At 37.7% G+C, this 22,605-nt stretch overlaps 1 protein-coding gene across 9 annotated transcripts in view; it reads left to right on the forward strand.

The window, feature by feature from the left end:
• PHF14 (PHD finger protein 14) overlaps window positions 1–22,605 on the forward strand; it is a 155,853-nt gene that overhangs the window by 106,363 nt on the left and 26,885 nt on the right. For 5 of the 9 annotated variants that reach the window (XM_063123436.1, XM_063123414.1, XM_063123422.1 and 2 more), the window contains 3 exons: window positions 1,336–1,368; window positions 14,532–14,639; window positions 16,319–16,359. The exons of 1 other annotated variant lie outside the window; for it this stretch is intronic. In XM_063123436.1, coding sequence (XP_062979506.1) covers window positions 1,336–1,368; window positions 14,532–14,639; window positions 16,319–16,359 — 182 coding nt within the window. The remainder of the gene's footprint in view (window positions 1–1,335; window positions 1,369–14,531; window positions 14,640–16,318; window positions 16,360–22,605) is intronic. 3 more of the 9 variants (XM_063123427.1, XM_063123444.1, XM_063123452.1) reach the window with 3 other exon arrangements.

Below are 22,605 nucleotides of genomic sequence, written 5' to 3' on the forward strand. Positions count from 1 at the left end.
TTTTGGAAATCTTGCTCAGTAGTTCTAAGCTTGGATTGTATCCAATTTAACACTAGTAGAAAAAGTCTAAGAGATTGTATCATTGGGCTAACAGTTGCATGTTCTACTGGCGTTTGCGTAAGCTCTAGTGGAACAACTAGCGCAACAAGCACAAGCAGCACATAGTGTAATGATGAGTTATGATAGCACTTGTGCAACTGCTTGACCAATGGTGTGCACAAGCAGAATCAAAGTATTGGATTTCATACTTGAGGAAGGATGAAAATGGGCTTTCCACAAGTGGAAGAAGCTTTGCACTAGTGGAATGGGTCCAAGACAGTGTTTCTGATTTACTGGTGTGCCTGAAAGGAATCATTGTTTTAATTAAGATATAGTAACATCAGAACTGTGCATTTTGGATTTGAGAGAGTAATCCATGTGCTACTTGCATAAGACAAAATTGAAATTCTTTCTCATTGGCTTAATGCTTCAGTTGTCTAGGTCCTCATGAATAGCAATTACTTAAAAGGCTGGGGCACCAGAGCAATATATAAATGGAATAAAAGGCACCCTTGCCTCAATTTCTTGAGATTAATTGGAACCCATTTTACCCTGCAGGTGAGGATGCACAGTGGCAGGAGTTCCATCAAGTACTGTCATCTAATTCATAAAAGTCTTTAAGGGGACAGTTCTTTCTGGCACACAGAATTAGCTTGATCATGTTGGCTTTCTGTGCATTTAGGAATAGGGCAGCCTTGTGTCCAGCTTGTTCTCATATTCCGCAACCAAGTTCAGGGCTGATTCTTAACAAAACAACTTAGACCTTGAACTATATTTGTCTCTGGAAGAAGTAGACAAGGGTCCCTTTCCCCAGCAGCCAGTATAGGTACCTGGATTGGAAAAGCTTTTATTTAGCCCTCTGCCATGTTTCATGTTCCTGGCTAAGAGTCATCTTTTGTTGTCTCTACACACAGTACCTAGATGTCTTCTACAGCAACATATTTATTTTCGCTTTGGAGTTTGATTTTGAGGGGAAATTCTCTTCTTTCTTTTCACATCGGCTGACAAGCAACAATCTCATTTTTTCATGAATCCACTAGTATATAATAAACATCTTTCGTGAATAAACAGCAAAGGTTGCTATGGTATTTTAGGATGGAGCGTTCATTCTCTTCTGATAATTGTGTCAAATAGTCCTCCACAGTTTTTAGGATCTTCATGTTTTGCTTGGAGTTAATGAAGTGTGTGCTTACCTCTTTCCCATTGAAATCAATGCAGCTTAAAAGTACTTAACTGCATCTTGTCCTGTGCTTTTCATTTCTACTAACTGCAAAATACCTTATGTGTTAAATATAGGGTGAAGTGGATGGAATGAAAAACAAGTATCAGGTAACTGTTAAAACATGTAAAATCAGATATTATGCAATTTAAATGATAGTGATTGTTGGCATATATACATTGGCTTTAACATGAATACTTAAAAAGCTTTTAAAATAATGCTAATGATTTTGCATTATGGTAGCATACTATGTAATATATTCTATTACGACACAGATCCTTAAGATAATTGTCTGTGCAATGCAGTGTGGAGCAAAGCGACAATTGCATTGAGCTGGGATGAAACAAACGTTAGCTTTTATTACCAGCACAGGCAGTTACATTTTGAAGTAGAAAAGAGCCTGTTGCAGGGAACAAAAAAGCAGCCTGTTGCAGGGAACAGAAAATAAGAGTTGACACAAGGCACAGGTCCCTGGCTTCTACACTTATGCAAATCTTGAGATTTGTGGCTTAAGCTTTTCTGGTTGTAAGATACTGTTGGTTCTTCACAGAAGTCTTTCAGGGAGGCCCTCTGGAGTTCATGGGTTATCTAACATGTATGCACCAACTATGGCTGAATTCCTGCCCTTTGACAAATGCCATTAAGAACTGACATCTCATTAACTTGTCAGATCCCAGTCCCACTACCAAACCAGACTGAGTCCCCAAACATATTTGTAAGCGATTCTTTCAACCAAACCTAATTCCCTGCGCCCAAAAGGTGTGTGCCTCCATTTCTGTACTGCTTGTGTTACTTGTGGGCTAACTCACAAGCTGAATAGTGCTTTCGCTGAAATACATTAATGTTTTAGCAGAATTGCTGATCATTCATCATACTTTGACAACTTTATCTGGGACCTATGCTCCTCCATATCCTGTGCTCCAAGAGCTGGGGCAAACTAGTTTGAGATCAGGAAAGGAAATTGCTGCAGGCACATAGCAGGTCTTGTTACAGCTGGAGAGAGATGAAATCCCTTTTTGGTCATATAGATCAGAGTTAGAAGTGACCCTGGAGGTCATCTAGTCCAATGCTCTGCTTGATGCAGAATGCAACTCCAACAGATGGCCATCCAGCCGCTGCTTCAACACCTCCAGTAAAGTAGAGCCCACCATCTTTAAAGGTGTTCTGTTCCACTGTTGGAACACCTTACCTTTAAGAAGTTTCTCCTAATCTTTAGCCAAAATTTGCTTGCTTGTAATTTCCACCCATTGGTTCTAGACCTGCCCTCTGGAGCATCAGAGAACAAGTCTGCTCTATCTTCTGCATGACAACCCTTCAGATCTTGAAAGACCACTTTTGTGTCTCCCTTTTAAACTTCTCTTCTTCAAGCTAAGCATGCCCAACTCTTTCAACAGTTCCTTGTAGGACTTCATTTTCAGCTGAAACAAGTGTTTTCTAGTCCGACCATGGCTTTGTGCTGAGCAGCTTTAGATAGCCTTTCCCAACCTAGCACCCTCCAGGTGTTTGGGACTACAATTTGTATTAGCCCCAGCCAGCATGGCCTGTGATCAGATACAGTGTGAGCAGCAGTCCAAAAGCAGCACTAGACTGCTTGTTCGCAGCAGGTTATGGTGCAGAGCATAAGCCTGTCAAAATAGGGCTAACCTTGAAAACCAACTTCCAGTAGTTCCCTTAGGTAAATGCCTAAATGCTGGCTGGGTGTTATTCTTTGCTCAGGGCCACAAACCCTAATCAGCCATAATTTGTAAATGAGGTGTGCCAGACTCAGCAATATCTGGGTCAATCACATTGTTCACTAAAGAGCCTGTGGGGTAAAACAGATGGTGAACACTGACCACTCTCTGTTCTGATTTTTAAATATATATGTACCTCAAAAAAACCAAGATTATGGCAAACAGCTTGATTGATAACTGGCAAATAGAGGGAGAAAACGTGGAGGCAGTGACAGACTTTGTATTTCTGGGCGCAAAGATTACTGCAGACGCTGACTGCAGCCAGGAAATCAGAAGACGTTTACTTCTTGGGAGGAGAGCAATGATAAATCTTGATAAAATAGTTAAGAGCAGAGACACCACACTGACAACAAAGGTCCGCATAGTTAAAGCAATAGTATTCCCCGTAGTAACCTATGGCTGTGAGAGCTGGACCATAAGGAAAGCTGAGCGAAGGAAGATAGATGCTTTTGAACTGTGGTGTTGGAGGAAAATTCTGAGAGTGCCTTGGACTGCAAGAAGATCAAACCAGTCCATACTTCAGGAAATAAAGCCAGACTGCTCACTTGAGGGATTGGTATTAAAGGCAAAACTGAAATACTTGGGCCACATAATGAGAAGACAGGATACCCTAGAGAAGAGGCTGATGCTAGGGAAAGTGGAAGGCAAAAGGAAGAGGGGCCGACCAAGGGCAAGATGGATGGATGATATTCTGGAGGTGACAGACTTGACCTTGGGGGAGCTGGGGGTGGCGACAGCCGACAGAAAGCTCTGGCGTGGGCTGGTCCATGAAGTTACAAAGAGTCAGAAGCGACTGAACGAATAAACAACAACAACAACATGTACCAGTACTTTATTAAACAGGCGTTTTGTCAAGTGATAAATGCAGTTAACAGTAAGCAACATAATGTTTGAATCCTCACCTTTTGCAAAATACACTTTTCTAAAGGAAACACAAGTAAAGAATGTCCTGAATATAAGATTATGTTTCAAGAACCATTACCTATGTCACTGCTGAATGAAAGAGTTAAGAAAGAGCAAGTCTCTATGCACCAAGGAATAAATTCACAATAAAAATAGCTTGTAGCATGACCTATACACCAAATATTCCTGGCTCTTTTGGAAAGCAGCAAATTCCTACCAAAGGAAAAAGCGAAATGCTGCATATCGTAGAAAGGTGTTGGCTGAATAGTTGGCAAGTGCATATTACAGTTGCCTTTAAGTAGAGTAACTTAAAAAAATATATGAATTTGATGTACTTTCCTATTTTTGTTAATCAAGCAGACTAAACAAAGCAATACAATGATAACCAATGCCATAAAGTGATGTATAACTTAGAAGATAAGCTCCTCATAAAATTATTTTGTACTAGAAAAATCCAGAAGCATTTTGTAGACTTCAAGTATCAAAGCAGAAGTGAGGGTTTTATTTCTCCTTTAAAAATTAATTTGTACAGTCTCCTAAAAGAAAATGTTGTGTTTGTCTCTCAAAAGGAGCTATATTGTATTATAGTTTGCATGATAAATGGAAATCAGAATTATACATTCTTAAAATAACTTCCATCTTCTGCGCCATGAAATCCAACCATGCAAACGGTTCTTGTTTTGAAAATGAATACTGTTGGAAGTCCTATGAATGTAACATTAGATCTTTTCTGCAGGTTCATTTCATCTTTTATGTGTCTCTTTTTAAGTCACTGGCATAGTTGGGAGCTGCCTCTTCCAGCGCGGAGGGTATAGGTTTGACATAGCATTCAAATGCGAAGAAACCAAGTTAGAACATGATACCCTTTGAACAGGCCTAGCGTTAGCACATGGCATCTTCTGATAGCCCTGGCCCCCTTTGCTGGGCAGCTGGGACCTACCCCTCATCTGCCTTTTTCATTTCCCACAGTTCCCTGCAACAAAGCTACTTCAGAGGCAATGTGGGAGGGAAATTAAAATGGTGGCTCAAAGTTGCTCCTGATCTCAGCAGTGCTGCCCATGAGCCTGGTAAGCCTCCTGGGGCCCACTGATATAGGTGAGTGCTCACCAGAAAGCAGTTTGCCTAGGGTTCCCTCAAGCCTGCAGCTATCCCTGCTTTCAGAACTTATTTTACTGAGTATATAGGAGCCAGACTTGACCCCAAGGCCTCTAGTTCCTGATCCCTATTATAGATTGTACTGCTGTTTTCTAACCTCGTGGTTCAACTTTTCATTGTTGGTATTTACCCCAGAACATATATCAGTCAATGTCAGAGATTTTATTTTATACCCTTTCATTCTGAGTTGCCTCATCTTTGGCCAGCAGTCCTTCTTTGCTATTGTACCATAGTTAAAGAAGCCAATTCCTCCATAATGGTAACACCTTTATAGCCTAGCCTTTCATGTATCAAGTCTGATAGCTAGAAAATGCATTTAGATCGACTCCTTTAATCTAATTGACTTGTTTTTAAGATTCTTTAGACAATATGTGTTTAAATTAGTGTACTAATAATTAAGGTCTCATGCTGACAATAGAATTATAAGCAAATTTGCCAACAAATTGTAGTTCAACATTACTACTTTCTATTAACATCCTGTAATTGCAAAGTTTGGTTATTATTTACTTAATTACTAGAACCCATATTGACTTCAATAGAATAAGACTATTGGAAAAATAGATATAGCTCTTTCACTTAGAATCCTCCTCATAAAATAGCTACAAAACTTTGTACTTGTTAAATATATATACAACATTAACAGTTGTTTCAAATGTAGACCTTTTACAGAAGTACACAACTACACCTTGGGGAAGGTGTAGTTGGAGATGAATGTGCCTGATGCTAGAGGGTTTCCAAAAGTTTAGCTCTCAAAAAACATGCCACAAACAATTGTCCATCATGCTTTGGAAAATGATACATTAAAAAGACTTCATTTGCATGATTTAATTAATAAATAAATAACATTTGCTATTGTGTACATCAATGTAGAAATTTGGTTGGCTTTGTGTGAAAAGCATCTGTCATGCTCTAGTGTTAGTGATTCCTTTTGTCTGATATTTGAAGTAGCGGTAGGAGGATGGAGTGTGAAAGAAGGATCTGAAGATCATTAGTGATGAATAACTTGGTATGGGAGAAGAGCCAGTATTATAATGTCTGTTGTGCTCATGCTGGCAGAGAGAACATGCCATGGGGCTATAACTCCCATGGGGCTGTAATCCCTGGCAAGGTGTCTGGAAGCAGGAACAAATTGGTGTTGGAAGCAAAGATGTCTACTGTACCTTCTCATAATCACTTTTACCATTGTCTGACTTATGTTTGCAAGTTGTACTGTGTGGTGCCTGAGAGCAGGTTATTTTTTATGGAGATTTAAACAAAATTCTTCATGCCATCTTACTGATGTATAATGGACCGTGCCAGGAAAGAGAGTGTAGCAGATAAGACTGTATCCTGGCATCCAAACAATTTTGTTTACATTCAAAGCTACAGGATTGGGATCCCATTGTTTCAGGAATATTTGGTAGCTTCTGATGTCAGTGTACTAACAATCAATTTCTAAAAGTAATAATAAAGAACATGTAATATAATCAACACTTTAAAGAAAAGAAAAAGGCTAACAGCAGGAAAAAATGACCAAATAGATGGCTTTGCATTATTTGTAAAAATAATAATAAATTTATTTGTCTCCCTCTGGATCGAGGTGGGGTACAACACAAATGCAAACACCATAAAATACATATAACTAATTAAAACATTTTAAACTAATACATTATTAAAAGCAGCACATTATTAAAAAGGCATCTTAAAATTCAACTGGGCAGGCCTGCCGGAAGAGATCAGTCTTTATGGCTTTCTTAAATTTCAGAAGACTGTTAAGTTGACGAATCTCTCCCAGCAAGCCATTCCACGAACTGGGAGTGGCAGAAGAAAAGGTCCTCTGGGTAATAGTTGTCAGCCTTGTTTTTGTTGGCTGGAGTAAATTCTTCCCAGAGGACCTGAGTGTGCGGGGCAGGTTGTACAGGAGAAGCCAATCCCGCAGGTAGCCTGGACCTTGTACAGAAGAAGTCATGTGTGTTAAATCCAAATAAAAGGTATCATTTAAAATCAAAATAGATTCCTCACTTTCTCCTGCCATCTGAAATGCTTGTTGATCTAGCAGTTGAAGTTCAGGCCTCTTTGACTTAACAGTTATATGTAGTAAGCAGGCATCCTCTTTTCTACCATATTTCTAAATGCTGTTAATTCTGCCATGTTCTTTTAGTTATTTCACATGATAGTTTTCTCCTGCCATACAATGTGTCTTTTTCAGTCACTCTATGATATTTGTGGAATTTTGCTTTGTATATTTTAATGCCTTGATCTTAATGATCTCCCATTTATTAAAGCATATTATGAATGTTTCCTATGTTAAGCATCATTTTATTCGAGAGCGGAGAGTAGCAATTAACTTCTTTTTATCTAAAAGCTTTTTCATATAGCACTAAACATATCAGTTTATCTGTGCAAAATTTGACTTTTCATAATGACATTAGGTAGTAGTATTCTAGTTTGAGCATTGCATTTGAGAATGAAGAATAGAGTGAACAGCATTTAATATCTTCTTTGCAAAAGACAGCTGGGGATGTCTGGTTTGTGCTATCAGCTACTGTTAATGTGTGCAAAAGGGAAAGGAGACCTGATTGTGTGACTTTTATCATTCTTTACCTTAAAAGTTTCTTCCTTCGTAAAAGTGCTTTTTCCAAATAGTTATCATGTGAATATAATTTTAAGTGCATTATAATTAACTCTCCCAAGAGATTGCACAAATATTTTGTGATTTTGTAGCTGGCTTTAAAAATATCTTCTCTAAATCCTGAAGACGTACATTGCATTGTTAAATTTAATTGCTGCCAGAATTTATCTCTAGCTTTTCACTAAACATATCTTTGGTAAAGGATGAAAGTGATTATGTGGTTCAGTGGTTTGAAAACTCCTTTGGGTATGTTTGGAGACTCTTGCATATTTTGCATGTTCTGCCTTGAAAACTTTATATGCAACGAACAGTATCACAAACTACATTGGTTGCAGAAGCCTTGTAATATTTAGCTCCCAGAAGCTATTTGCTTAGCAGCTGCTTCCTTAAAATATAACTTGAGCAGCAGATTGAAGCAACAAGTGTTTCAACAACAAGAGGCTTACAAACCACATACATTAAATAGCACAAGTCATTTACTAAATGTATCCAAATTACTTATGCTTAACAGGAGCAATTTGCTTTTGACTAATTTGGACTCAGAATTCAAGAACTTTTAAATGGGCTTCAGGCTGTAAATATTTGAGCTTTCACTAACAGTGCATTGCCCAGAAAAATAAAAGTAATGTATAGTCTCAATTTTGTATTATAACTATTGTACGTATTCAGTAACTTTTTAAACTGGTGGAAAGGGTCTAAAAGTAATGGTTGACATGTAGCCAAAAAAAACCCCACATTCCTATATACTAATGGTGTGTACCATCCCTATGTAGACAAAATAGCACCACCCACTCACAAGCGGAAATATTCCAGAAATACACAACAACAACAATCACCTAAGGAGGAAGAGACGAAAAACAGCCCAATAAGAACTGAGTACGCTCAGTGGGAACAGAATGCTGACTGACTGGTGGGTGGGACGGTGGGGAAATAGAAAACTGTGTGGTGGGGGAATGGGATGGAGAGGGCATGGCTGTCTGGCTGGGCCTCTGATCAGGAGTAATCCACACTGCAATTATTATTATTATATATTATATAATATATTATTATATTTTGACCTCCCATGTAATTTAGATAATACAGTTGTACAACATCTAAAGAGGTCTCACCATTGCTTCTATAGAAATATTAAATATGTTTCATGCAGCAAACAACCTCAGTGATTGGTGGTAAGACCAGGATAAGGTAACAAGAGAATGTCATAATCACTATAGGTTAGTAAGGCAATCAGAAGAGGCAGGAATAAAGTATAGAAACTTCAAAGTATGGAGAATATGCTTTTGTGGGATATGGATACACAAGAAGAACAGTGGATGCAAAGCAGTGAAGTAAGTGCTTTAAGATGCTCATAACAATAGATTAGGGAATGTATTGAAAAAGGTACAAAGTTACTCCAGACATGACCAGGACATGAGAATTAGAGTTTGGGATGATGGAAGAAAAACTGGTTTTAAATTGTATTAGGAAAATTAGCTTATATAATGGTGTGCATATGGAAAGGCACCAAGTTACAAAGGAGAACTAGATAAAAGAAATGTTGGCAAAGATTTGCTCAATGATAGAAAAGAGGGGAAAGATGAGATGTGTGAAATTGTAGAATTGTGGGTTAAATAAGAATTGTATTGGCTTAGACATTTCTGTTTGCGTTGTACTTCTTTGAGGCATGCATGGGCCACAGTATGGAACCTTCTTACACTAGCGTATTTGTGTGCTTTTTGTCAGCTAGAAAGTTTTTGTTCTGTCTACAGATTCCCAGGGTCAGGTGTGTGCTATCACCAACAGACAGGCACTCCAGCAGGTAAAGATGGCTTTCCCAGTCCCTCAGAAAGCTGCCGAGTGCTTCTGTAAATTAAAAAGCTTGTTGGGACATGCCCTTTGGAAACCCCCAAATAGATACAATTCCTGCTACCCCATTCATTTTTGCAACAGGTTCTGTAGCTCCTATGGGTCTAAAAGGTCCATAGCATGTGATACAGGGGAACAAAATATCCTGACCTGGAAGCAAGTGCCCTATGTCCCATTATTATGTTGGGCAGACGCCCCAGACACCTTACCATAGTGGCTCACAGAAATGGGCCATTATTATGGTGCCATTTATAGAAACAGTTTCTGTTTTGTGTCTGGAACACAAAGCTGTCCTTGAACAGCATAAGTGAAGTACAGCAAAAATGTATTTAAGATTATGATAATGAGTATTGAGGGGTAAGAGAGAGAGAGAACGAGAACGAGAACTGACTCTGCAGATTCATTCGATAATTATAACCATATGTAGCATGAATACAGCTAGGGAAAGAGCCCATCTTAGAAACATTTCCAGTGACTACAGCAGAGTAATACTCTGCATAAATTTTCAATGCCTTTAATTTACGAAGACTGAAGAATTTCCCGGCTTTTGAAGCAGCACTAGTTTTGACCTTTCAGTTCCTGTGAGCTCAGCAAAAAGTTGCTGATTAATTTTGCCCCTTAAACTGTGGTAGCTGGACTGTTCATTCCCTTTTAATAAACAGGCCCAATTTTAATGCTGCTGACTTAGATGTAATAAAATATTCTTTGTGTTAGGCATCCACTGTATTAATAATAGGATCTGTATTAGCAGTTTACAACTAAATGGCACTGGAACATTCAACTAGCTTGCATTAAATCAATTTTATAGGATGACTGCTTTGTCTTGTCTCATACCTGATACTTTTCAACCTTATAGGACAAACCTGCTTCTGAATAAGCCTAGAACAAAGGATATGGGTAACATGTCTTGCAGGACCTTTCCACAAAGGGAGCATGTACTTCCAATGCTTGTTTTTATTATTAAGTTCACAAATAAATATGACAGCCAGAGTAGTAATAAAATAACTACTAAAACTGCTACTGGATGAAGAGATGCACTGCTGAACTATAGTCCTTTTTTTTCTTAATGAGGCATAGTCAACGTTGAGCCATAGCACAACATTGTATATATCAGCAGTACCTGAAAGTCCTGCACTCTGATACCCAAGCTTTGAAATATTTAAAAATGACTGTTTACTACATTGTTGCTGCCTGTAAACCTATCATGCTTTACATGCAACAGCATGGAAATCTATATGGGTCGTGGTGAAGCAATATTTATTGATCATCCACAGCTAATCAGAAATCTACAGAGCTAACTTTTGCAAAGTAAAATTATTTCATATGTGGTTGGGTACAACAACTTCTAATTTGGTTGTAAGTGTGCCATAACAACCCTGTAATAAATAACATCTATAGCCAACATTGGACTCGATGGCCTTGTAGGCCCCTTCCAACTCTGCTATTCTATGATTCTATGATCATAAGCCTTACTTTGTAAATATGTAGAAGAGCCATTAAGTCCTTTACTGATTAAAAACATGTAGTTTGACCATTGGCAATGAGAATACAATTTGAAAAGTCTTACAAAATGTTTGTATGTAATGATTATCAACAACAACAATAATGGGATGTGCAGAGCAGATCAGCTCCTCCCTGAAATTCAGGGCACAGCTCCAATGAGGCGATTCTCCACTCCCGTTTTCAGAATGGCTCCATCTCCCTACACTGTCAAGTAAAACCGCTCTGTTTTCAGAGAACCGCTTTATTAGCGTTAGTGGGAATTAATTAACAAAAATGCTTACATATCTGTCATGTAAGCCCTACTTAAGGGTGCCAAGTTTCAAGAGATGAAACTTGGCACTCTTAAACAGGGCTTAAACCATGCCAAGTTTGAAGCTGATCCCTTCATCCTTTGATTTTTAGGGATTTTTTAAAAATTCCCTTTCCAACCATCCCCTCCCCCATACACACATGTACGCACACACACACACACACACTTCCAATGCACTTCATTTTTTCTCAAGAAAGCTTGCAGAACTTTCAGAAACCAGAAACCTCCCACAAAAATCTAAGTCCCCATCTCTGGAACAAGAATACACATACACACACACACGTGCGTGGTGTGCTACTACAGGAAAGATGCAAATAGAGAGAAAAGAAAACCCAGCAAAGAAAGCTGGCTCTGGCTGTGTTGGGAGAGGTGTTTCTTCTAGTTCTCCCTGCCCCAAATTAGGTGTGCCGTTTTCTCTGCTGTTGCTGGTCCTTCTGAAGTGCAGGAGAAGAAGTCGGGTGTGGGTAGTTTTGAGACTCCCTCTCCTGCAAAGTGCAAGTCTAGCGCCTGGGATCATTTTTCTTTGGTGGCGGAGGATCCCAGATTTGCTAAATCTTAAGAGGCTGCACCCCCGTCAAGCCAGCAGTCAGTGTCAGGCTGGCAGCAGTGGCGGTAGCTTCTGCCCTGTGTCCCCCTCCCCACCGCCCATAGGCAGGCCATGCTGGACCACTGAGGCATGGGCAGAAGGGGCTTCAAAATGCCCCCAGGCAAGTAGGTGAAAGTTATAGTAAGGCTACAAGCCTAAGTGTACTTACTTAGATGTAAGGGCATAAGATGTACGCATACATACTAAGATGTAAGAAGTTGCCTTACACCAACTCAAACCATTGGTCCATGGGGCTGAGTACACTGGCTGGTAGCAGCTCTCCAGGATTTCCTGCAGGAGGCTTTCCCAGGCTCTACCTGGAGATGCAAGGGACTAAAACTGAGACCTTTTGCATGTAAAGCACATTTCCTATGTCTGAACTATGTCCATTCCCCTGAAATGAAGAGACTAGTCATGCAGATGTGTTTAGGTTAGAAACTTGATTGCCTTCACACAATTGGCACCTATTTGAGTACTAGCATGATTACTGAATGTTTCAGCCCATAACCTTTTAATACCTGAGTGGAGTGATCCTAGAAGTAACCATGTACATTGACGGTGCTATATAAATAAATAAATAAATAAATAAATAAATAAATAATAATAATAATAATAATAATGTGTAAGTTTCCAATGAACATGCAGCTAGCATACCTCTCCTAAGCTAGCTTTATGCTGGACTTTATTGTAGAAGTATGAAAAGTGTAAATGTAAGGCATTTATGCATCTGCTGATCATTTCTTCCTAAACTTAGAAGCTGCCCTCATTCTTGTTAAACTAAGTACTATTTAGAAGCTTACTTTTCCCTGGTGTCTCTTAATATAAAGAAATCAAAACAGACCAAAGCTTTCTTATTTTGAATTGAACAATTTTGTAATAGTGTACAGTAGAAAAGAATTTTTATGCATGTCCTTCAAATATACGCCAGTAACCAGTAGCAATGGATAGGTTGTAAGAGGAAATTTTTAACATGTTTTAAATGGAAATAACTAGCAAAAGAAAAAAAGTGGTAGCTCTTTTTCCATTAACTGTCCACTTTATAAGAAATGATTTCATGGCTTTTCTTTCAAGAAAGGACTTTTTCCATTATGTAGTTCTAAAAATGAACTACTGTCTTCAGCTTTCCTGTTTTTAAAAGTCTTTGTTAGTAACTTTGGTTCCAAATTCATTACTGCAGTCAAGTAGTACAGAGCCTGGTGCAGGAGATAAACTCTTTGCAAATGAAGACAGCATCCATTCTCCTTATACCTCAGGCCACACAGAATTGATTGCGGTAATAAAATGACAGCACCTTGTAATATACTGACGGCTTTTTAATTTGAAAACTAGCTTGAGCCTGATTCAAAGCTTGTTTAAAGCTAATTTATGGCTTGCGTAATTTTCAGCTGAATTCAGGGTAAAGGATGATGTATGAAAACAGATAGAGTTAATGTAATATATTCAAATGTATTGTTTTAGAGAGATAGAGATTCCCCCCCCACAAAAAAATAGTATTTTTTTCAATATATGCATGTTTTATGTAATGTTTAAATATGAATGTGTAAATTGAGGTGTGTCACAGTTAATCCGAAATTGTTGGTTGATTTGAACAAAACTGTCAGTACTTTTGGGGCAGGTGACTTTTTTGGGGAGAAAAGCTCAGTTATGCATACCTTGTTTTCTTTGCAATTAATTATTGTGCATAGTAGCAAAGTGATATATCAAAAGCACATAGTTTGCATTCTGTTTAATGGCACCTAAAATAACTTTGTAATGAATACTGCAACAAGCAAAAGTAGTCTCGTCAGAGATTAATACATTTGTTTACATTTTTACAGAGCCCAATAAATTCAGCTCTGAGATCCACAGAGGAAGCAGATATGTTTAAACTCTTATAATTTATAATACAATGGAAGACCCAACACAAAGGTTAATTAGTTAGAAATAAAATATAAAATGTGAAAAACATTTCCCTGGTTTATTTCAGTATAATACTACACAAATGAGAAGTATAATAAACCTCTATCTAGCTTTCTTCTTTCATCTTTTATTGAAACAGAAGCTAAAACTGAATGGTTTTGCATGCAAATTGCCATACTCAGGAAGAAATGTTGTGTGGAGTCTAGCATTTAACTCATTCTACCAAGGTTATCCTCATTCTGTGTCTTCCTTGAAATGGTAATATTAGTCAACAGTGCAGGTTTAAGTTGCTATCAAGTTTTATTTCTGTGGCTAATTAAGATTTCACACAGAAATGCTAGCATGGTTTGGGGGAAGGGGATATTATTTAATAAAGCAACATTTCAGTCCCATATTTCAGTTCTGACCCAGAGTTATTGGTTGAATTACCTTGGAGTGTACAGGAGAAATACCTGCTAAATTATTATTTATATTGTAAAAAGAAAAAAATAGTTATAATCTCCACACTCCTGCATAGAATGTAGAATTCCCATGTTTTATATGTAACACAGAGTCTACATGGCTTCAGTTAAACCACAGGAAAAAAATCAAATTATATTTTAGGAATACAGAATTTTCTAATGTCAGTCAATTCCTTCAGGGAGAACAATACCATCTTGCTAAAACTCTCCTATGGCGTGCCACTTCAGCACACTACTGAGGGGTCTATTTGTCTCTGTTGCCCTCAGGACTCCGAACCGTCAATTGAGGTGGTCTCAGAGGCCCCAACTAATGTTGTACCCTCAAGAAGTAGCTCTGAGCAGCTGATATCGGTGGCACAGAAACATCCAAAAGAGGTAGGACATTCTGGGGCTATTCTGTTGCTATTCTGGTTGCACTTTCAGACTTATATTTATTGTTGTTCTTGGTATTGATTTGTTTCCATTCAAGAACATAGTGAAGCTAAATCTTAAGCCAGGCCCACCAGAAACAGGTGCATGTGCTGCAGTTATCAGTGCTTGAATTTTTCTCTTTAAGAAAGTGGATCTTCTCTTCTTTTGTTTTTTTCCTTCTCAGGCATCCAAATTTTCAATATTCGATAGAAAATAAAATCAATGTCAATGTATTTGACCACACTGGTAGCATGCATTTATTCATATAATATTGTGGTGGTTTTGGTAATCCAGTTCTATGGACGTGGTTCCATGTGATAGAAATTCTAGTTCTTAGAGTATTTTACTTTTCTCAGTAAATCTTTCCAGGTAGCTTTCAGAGTTCTGATAAAAGGTAAGCCGGGCAATGAATTTTGACTGGTAGTATCTATTCACATAACCAAACCTCCAGCTTTTCAAGTATAATAGAAGAAGTCCGTGAAATAATGAAACTTAATCTCTGCACTTAGGACAATTATATGTGAAGAATATTAAGTGAAATGAGAGCAAAGAGTAATGTTAAATAAGTAGAGATGTCTTGGATGGAAGGAGGAGGAATACAATTTAACAGCCTTAGCAATACTTTGGATCCCTGCTTACTGAGTACCCCATTTCTGCCTGTTGCAGAGGGTTTGGTGGGAGAATAGGAAAGTATGTTCTTCTGATGTGTCTCGGTGGCAACATGATCTGATCTACCTCTCAGCCATGCTGAAACTCATGCTCTCTCCTAGGGCCAGTCAGTAGTGCTATGTGGCCTCCTAAAGGTTGGACTTTGGCATCCACCAGAGAGAGTGCACTCCCTTTTGGTCTTCTTTGTGGCCATGTGTAAGAGGTCCAACCAGATCCCAGTCAATGGGCCAGTTCTCATAATCAAATAAATCACTGTGGCTTAATTATGCCACAGTGGGCTGAGGTGCATGTTGGCATGGACAGGTGGACATTTTGAATATTTGAGCCACAACCGCAGTTTGTTGTGTGGCCTGAACCCAGGTAGCAGGGTGTGTGCAAGGGTTGAACAAACCTTGCATAACCCATGGCCTAGGTTTATGCAAGGATTGTTTTAACATCACACATCGCCTGCTGTGAAGATTCAGAACGCCCAACAAGCCACAGCATTCAAAAAACACCCAGTACGCGCTATAGCCCACTGTGGCTTAAACACAATTGTGTGAACTGAGTCAGTTTCGTCTTCCCCTTCCTTCCCACCCATCACTGTACTGCTGCACTCATGAGACACCTTGCTATGAACACAACTAACCACCAGTTGGAGCTGGGAAGGAATTTTACTTGCATTCGTGCTTGACATAGGGACTTGTGTATATTGTCTGCCTCACAGCAATATTTAAGTTCTTGTTCCATCGTTGTCACAACAGTTTTGTCTGGCATTGGAGGCATTGGGCAAGATCCAGAGCAGTAGTTAACCACGAGTGGGCCAAAAAGGTTACCCTCCCCTGAGCTAAGTAGAATGCAGCTTCCTATGTTTTGTTTCAAAGTGCAAAGGGGTCTCTTGGTGAGGTACACAAACATAGAAGATGACTATTTTTTTCATAATACATACTGTTTCATCATCTGTAGCTGACATGCAAAATGCCGTTTCTCCATAGCTACTATGTGACATAGAAAATGTCTGTATTGCGGAATACTGGTATGCATATGCTGTTCATTTGGTTTTCTACTTACAGCTTTAAAATACTAAAATTGTGCAAAACATCAAGCCCAATTTAAAACAAAAATAACTTTCAGCCTCTGTGTCTGATCTAATAGGGTATTCCCTGCTTGTGACACTGCAGACCCTTCACAGTAGTGATGTATTGATCTTTTTAATGGGCAAAAATATATCATCTTTCTAAATTAACTTAGATTTGTTGTTACTTTTCCTGTGAAATGCTTTGAGCATGGTTATGGGACAGTGGCATATAAATAATAATAATAACCACAACCACAACCACAACAACAACAACAACAACAACAACAACAACAACTTTGAATATTCTGCAAGCAGCTTACAGGCCAATCCTACCTAGAATGAAGCATGCCATGGCACATTGGAATCAATGCCGTTAAGTATATCTAACTCTGCACAGAGTTGCTGCCATAGACACTGCCAAATTTCTTGAGATATTTAATCTTTATGCTAGCCATTGAAAGAGAAGAACAACTTTTTATTGCATTATTGCAAATGTGGGAAAATATAATTTAACCTATATGTCTACAGATGGCAACTAGCATTTAAATTCATTTATCACTTGTCTCATTTTATCTTTTACCATTTTGGTACTATAGCCGAAACTAGAACGTGCATGAATAAGCTTTTTAAAATCTAGTACACCAAGCAATTTTAGGTTTTATTTTTATTTTTACCTGTCCAATGTTGCAAAGTCATTAGTATGTGAAATGATGTTCCGAAGTTCTTGTTGTACTTTCTTCTTGGAGTTGCCTCAGATATGCACTGTGCTGCTGCTTGCAGCTGAAATATTGATCAAAAAGGTGCAAGTTATGTAATGAATAAAGAAGCCATAACTAGTCAGGATGTGAAGTGTGCAAATAATTGGCAAAATGCAAATAAGCATGTTCTACTCTTACAAAGGTTTTCAAAAGAAATACACTGTGTTCTTTATGATTAGTAAAATAATTACAGTTTTGAAGGAAAATAAGTGTTAATGTTAAAGACTAGTATTGGATTTCTTTATTTAGGTCACACCAACAGTCATAATGAGTTTTATGTGTTCTTGGGGGGACACTCTGTTCTCCAATCTGAGCTGCATAATCGCACCTGTTCAACTGGTGGTCAAGCTTTGTAATATGTTGGTAACACAGAGCTGCAAGGGTTTCAATCAGTATTGTGCACAAGCATCCTGACATGGCCAAGCCATCATTTACAAAGCAGCTTTTTATAAGGCCAAGACATCATTTATAAAGAAGCTTTTTTGTGGCCAGATCTTCACATGACGACATACACAAAATGAATAAAACAATGGTAAATTAGTCAGAACACGTAAGTGTAGAGTAAACACAGGAAATAAATATATGAGAAAACTGCTTTGGTTCACATGAAACGTAGCAGTAGAAAGGTAAGTTTTTAAGGCCGTCTTTAAAGTCTGTACTGAAAGGGCTAAGAGAAAGTTAATTGCAAGTCGTCTTAGCTAACCCAATAAGACCCACACTGAATTTCATATCCTATTTCATTGCTTGCTCTCCAAGTGATATTCTGTAACTGCTTCCAATGCAGCAGAATGTAGTAGACATTCTCTTGATTAAAAAAAAAACTCTGTAGATGTCCCACTATTCTCTTCCTTTTCATTAATGATCATTAAAAAAAACACATAGAAAGAAACCAGATACTGATCCTTGCACCATGTTCTTACATTTTCTTCACCTGGGAAACTAGAAAAGTAAACATCAAAATCTTGATATAAAGCTTGATAATGAGGAGCTTTATCAAAGTTGTATCAATCGAGTTGTATCAATTCCATATTTCTGAACTATTTCTTCAGGTTCTATACCGTTGTGCTTGGATTTACTCATTTTTCCCACATCACTTGCAGCTTCTCTTTGGTTTTCACGTGAACAGGTTCAGGTATATACCTACTCTGCTAAGGATGTGTTCTGAAAGCACTATATGTTGTGTTCTGCACACCATGATATATCATTCTCACTGTAATCTCTGCTATCTTTTTTAACTTGACTTGTTATGGTTATTACTTCCTTTCAATGTTTACTGTGTTTTTGTATGATTATGGTTTTTATGTTCCGAATTTTTTGTTAACTGCCTTGATTGGTTTCACAAAGGTGATATCAATCTATAAACCAATAATTTCATGTTGTTTTAAATAGACTTTTATACTGGTTCATATACTTGGCTAATACTATATTCTGCTGGTTTGAATATGATTATTAATGTGCTATTTGGCAATTCCAGTGCCAATGCGTCACCAGAATTGTATTTCTTGAGAGGTGAATGCCAATAACTTTGAAGCAAGAAAGAATTACGTTCCACTGTGACGTTCTGGGTGTAAATTTTGTACAGCTGTTGTGATAATATTAGGCCATCTGACATTAGAAACAATTCTACAGACATATCTGGAAACTTGCACATGTATTTTTTAGGTGTCTTTACACTTTGTCACTTACTCAACACAGAGATGCATACACTGCTCATAAACCTTATTCACATACCACTCTCTGAAATACAGAATTCACACATGCATTCTTGACAGAAAATTAAGTATACTACTACTACATCCTCTGGCTGAATCCTTTCAGCAGCATGTAGCCTGTCTGCACCTAGTTATGTATGCTGATGGCTTAAAAATATTTTAGTATTCAGAATATTCATAATCTTTCCACCATGCCTGAGCAGTTGAACTAATAGCTAGGGAAAACTCATGGTGATGATGATGTGTTCTTATGCCACTTCTTTGTGGCCTTCTACTGGCTTAAATTCATTGAATACAAGATACAAATAAATTAATAAAATTCTGTATTGTTTGTAATAAAACAGCAGCTGAAGCCAAGACTCTCATAGAAGCATGAATTTAGTTCAGAGTTTTGTTTTTTCTTTGTCAAGTTTACCTGCCTTTGGGGGTAATGGCAAAACTGATTTTTCCTGCAAATCTACGTGTTCTATAGATTCCATTAATACCGTTTATTTTTCTACAACCATATTCCATAACTTCTAATGAGCTACAGTTATAGTAAATTCCCTAACAGATTTTCCAGACCTAGTTTTGATGCTGCAAATATATGTGATACAGATTATAGAACAGGTTGAAAAGAGGAAATACTGCACCATCCTTGGTATGATAACTCAGAAGTAAGTTGCACTGAGTCCAGGAGGAACTCACGCTTACCTGGGGGTATATTCTGTTTAGAAGTTAGTCTTATTTGGCAGGAAGACACTATTGATTTTCAGATTTCTTCTTCTTCTTCTTATTATTATTATTATTATTTATATAGCACCATCAATGTACATGGTGCTGTACAGAGTAAAACAGTAAATAGCAAGACCCTGCCGCATAGGCTTACAATCTAATAAATGATTACCTATTCATTTAAATCTGTGCTGAATTTATAAAAGTAAACGCTGTGCCTTGTAAACCGAATGATAAATAAGAGCTATGTATTAAATCTACTTAAACAGATAGAAGACTAGATCAGTAAATAAGAAAATAACCCATTTAAGTATAAATATCCTCTGTTCTATGAAAGGAAATAAAACGTTTAAAGCAAAGTTTTTTCTTGTGTACATTTGTTTCGCAGCCACCCTGGGAATGTTTCTTTGAAGGGATTGGATATAAATATCTTAAATATATAAATATAGTTTCCCCTCATCCATCAGTTCTGATTCTGTCAATGCATCCTCTTTTCTTGGCACGGTTGTCCATTTAGGGCAGGACTAAATATGAGGCACAATGGACCTGCTACCCTCAGTAGAAGGACCTTCTCCCCTTTTGACTTCCAGCTCTTAACTCACCTCTCTGACTTAAAGTTGTGAGAGAGGAGATCTGGTTTGGTTTGGTTTTGTCTTGCCTAAAAGGTTAGTCATGTACCTCTCTTGTCCCATTTTTACTGCAGTTGTATTTTTTAAAAATGATTAAAAGCAAGTCAAATTGTTTTATAGCAACTATTTAATGGCAAAATTTATGAGAAAGTAAGTAAAACAATATTGCCTTGAAAGTTAATTTATGTTTATGTGTGTTTAAGCTGAGGTAGCTGAATTTGAAGACTGCTAGTTTAAATATGAATTACTTTAGTTATAGCATTTTCACAAATCCAAGGCATTTGTCTCTATTTAACCTCTTCACAGTCCCTGCCTTTTTTTAAAGTACACTTAGGCCCATTTCTTCTGTTACTCAAGAAGGTATTTAATACATGACAGTGTCATTTGCATTATACAAGAAGATTAACTTTACAAGCTGTGCTATTAATCTGAGGAGCTCTACATATTGACCTATGAAAGAGCATAATTGTTAGCTTAATTAAGTTAATTAATTGTCACACTCTGATGAACTTAGTATTGAGAAGAAATTAAAGGCAAATAGAAATTGGCATTCATAGGTTAGAAATCATACTTTGTGGAATTTTATAATGCATTCTATTTAGAGGACACAAGCATCTAATGTATAACAACTAGAGTATAGTCAATTAAAAATGTGAAAAGCTAAGAATTTTGGATTATTCATTCAATTTCACAATTTGTCAAACTTTACAATATTAAAGCAAAATATGTGTTGAAAATGTTCATTCTGGAATTGGAACTTACACATTGAAGTAGCTCATGTCTGGTCTAATAATGAGAAAACTTGGTATAAAGATCCAGCCATCCTAGCTTTCTTTAGTGTCCCACAACAATTTCAGTCAGCCCTTCAGTACACCATCAATGAGTTGGCTGATACTTTTTAAAACCTGGAGATAGGTGGGCGCTACATTGCCACATTTCATTCTGAATAGTCATTCGAAGCACTTCCCAGAAGACAAAACTTAGTAGCCTTCGTATGTCGAGCTGGTTCCTAATCCAAAAAACACATCTGCTGCTTGTGAGGCTGTTATTGTCTCACAAAAACAAACCACCTGGAGTCAGGACAGAGGTTTATAAAACTATGCATGGGGAGGACAAAGTGGATAGAGAGATGTTTTTCGCTTCCCTAATGCTCAAACTCACAGCTACGCAGAGAAACTGATTTTTAGGAGATCCAGGTCGAATAATAAAAAAAAGCTTTTTCACACACAGTTTATTTATAGTATTTGCTCCCATAAGAAGTGATGGCAACTAGGTTAGAAAACTTTGATAGTGGATTGGATGATTCATACGTATATCCTGCAATGACACTCCCCTCTGTGATACATCAGGAATTGACAATGATTTGCTTTCAGGATTGATTAAAATGTATTTGTTCACCTAGTTTTCCCCCAACCAAATATTGTTCTGTTGTTATAATGATGTATGACCTGGTTCACACAACACAACCAGGTCATCATGGGTTATTTAACCCATGTAGAACATAGTACGTACTGGGTGTCTGCAGTTGCTGTTTTCAGTATGCCAACCAATATGTGATTGGGTATTATGATGTGTCGTGTGAACCAAGCTAGCATTGGTTATTAAAGGATTAAATAACCCTCACATAACCCTACTACTAATTGAGGGTTGTGCTAGACCTTGAATAACCCAGGTTCATTTGACACAGTACAAATCCCAATCCCCCAAATTGGGGATTGCATATTGAAAATGGCAGCTATATCCAACCAGCACATGCCGTACTTTAACTGATGATGAACCAGCCGTGTTTTGCAAACCAGCCCATTGTTTTATAATTTGCTGTAAACTGTTTTGAAATTTTTAAAATGGGAAGTGGTATATAAATATTCTAAATTAATTAAATGAATAAACAAAGACTATGGCTACTAATAATGATGGCAGTATTGAACCTCCAAATTCAGAGACAGCAGGCCCCTAGGTACAGTTGCTGGGAAGTAATGACAGGAGAGAGCTTCTGCTTGCAGGCTTCTTGGTAGCATTTGGTTAGGTACTTTGAGAAGCAGGATGATGTACTAGGTGAACTGTTTATCTCATCCAGCAAGACTATACCTATATTCTTACGTGAATGATCTCACTGCCATTGGCAACCAGGAGCAACCAGGTTGGAACAGAGTGGGTTTGATCCCACTCTTAGTTTCACCCTTTGCCACTTACCTCAGTTGGGTTGCAATTTGGTCTGGTAATAGGTAAACAAGCACCCATTTTGACACATTGCCTCTCTCTTGGTCTCAGTTTTCCATTTGTAATATGTGAATACTAATTACTTGACTTGAAGTTATCCAAAAAATCCTAAAATTACATTGGTTTTCAGAACATTTAATGAGGGATCACGTGTTGATATATTACTTTTCT

The sequence above is a fragment of the Elgaria multicarinata genome, chromosome 1 (genome assembly GCF_023053635.1).
Source record: "Elgaria multicarinata webbii isolate HBS135686 ecotype San Diego chromosome 1, rElgMul1.1.pri, whole genome shotgun sequence".
Classification (NCBI taxonomy): Eukaryota; Metazoa; Chordata; class Lepidosauria; order Squamata; family Anguidae; genus Elgaria; species Elgaria multicarinata.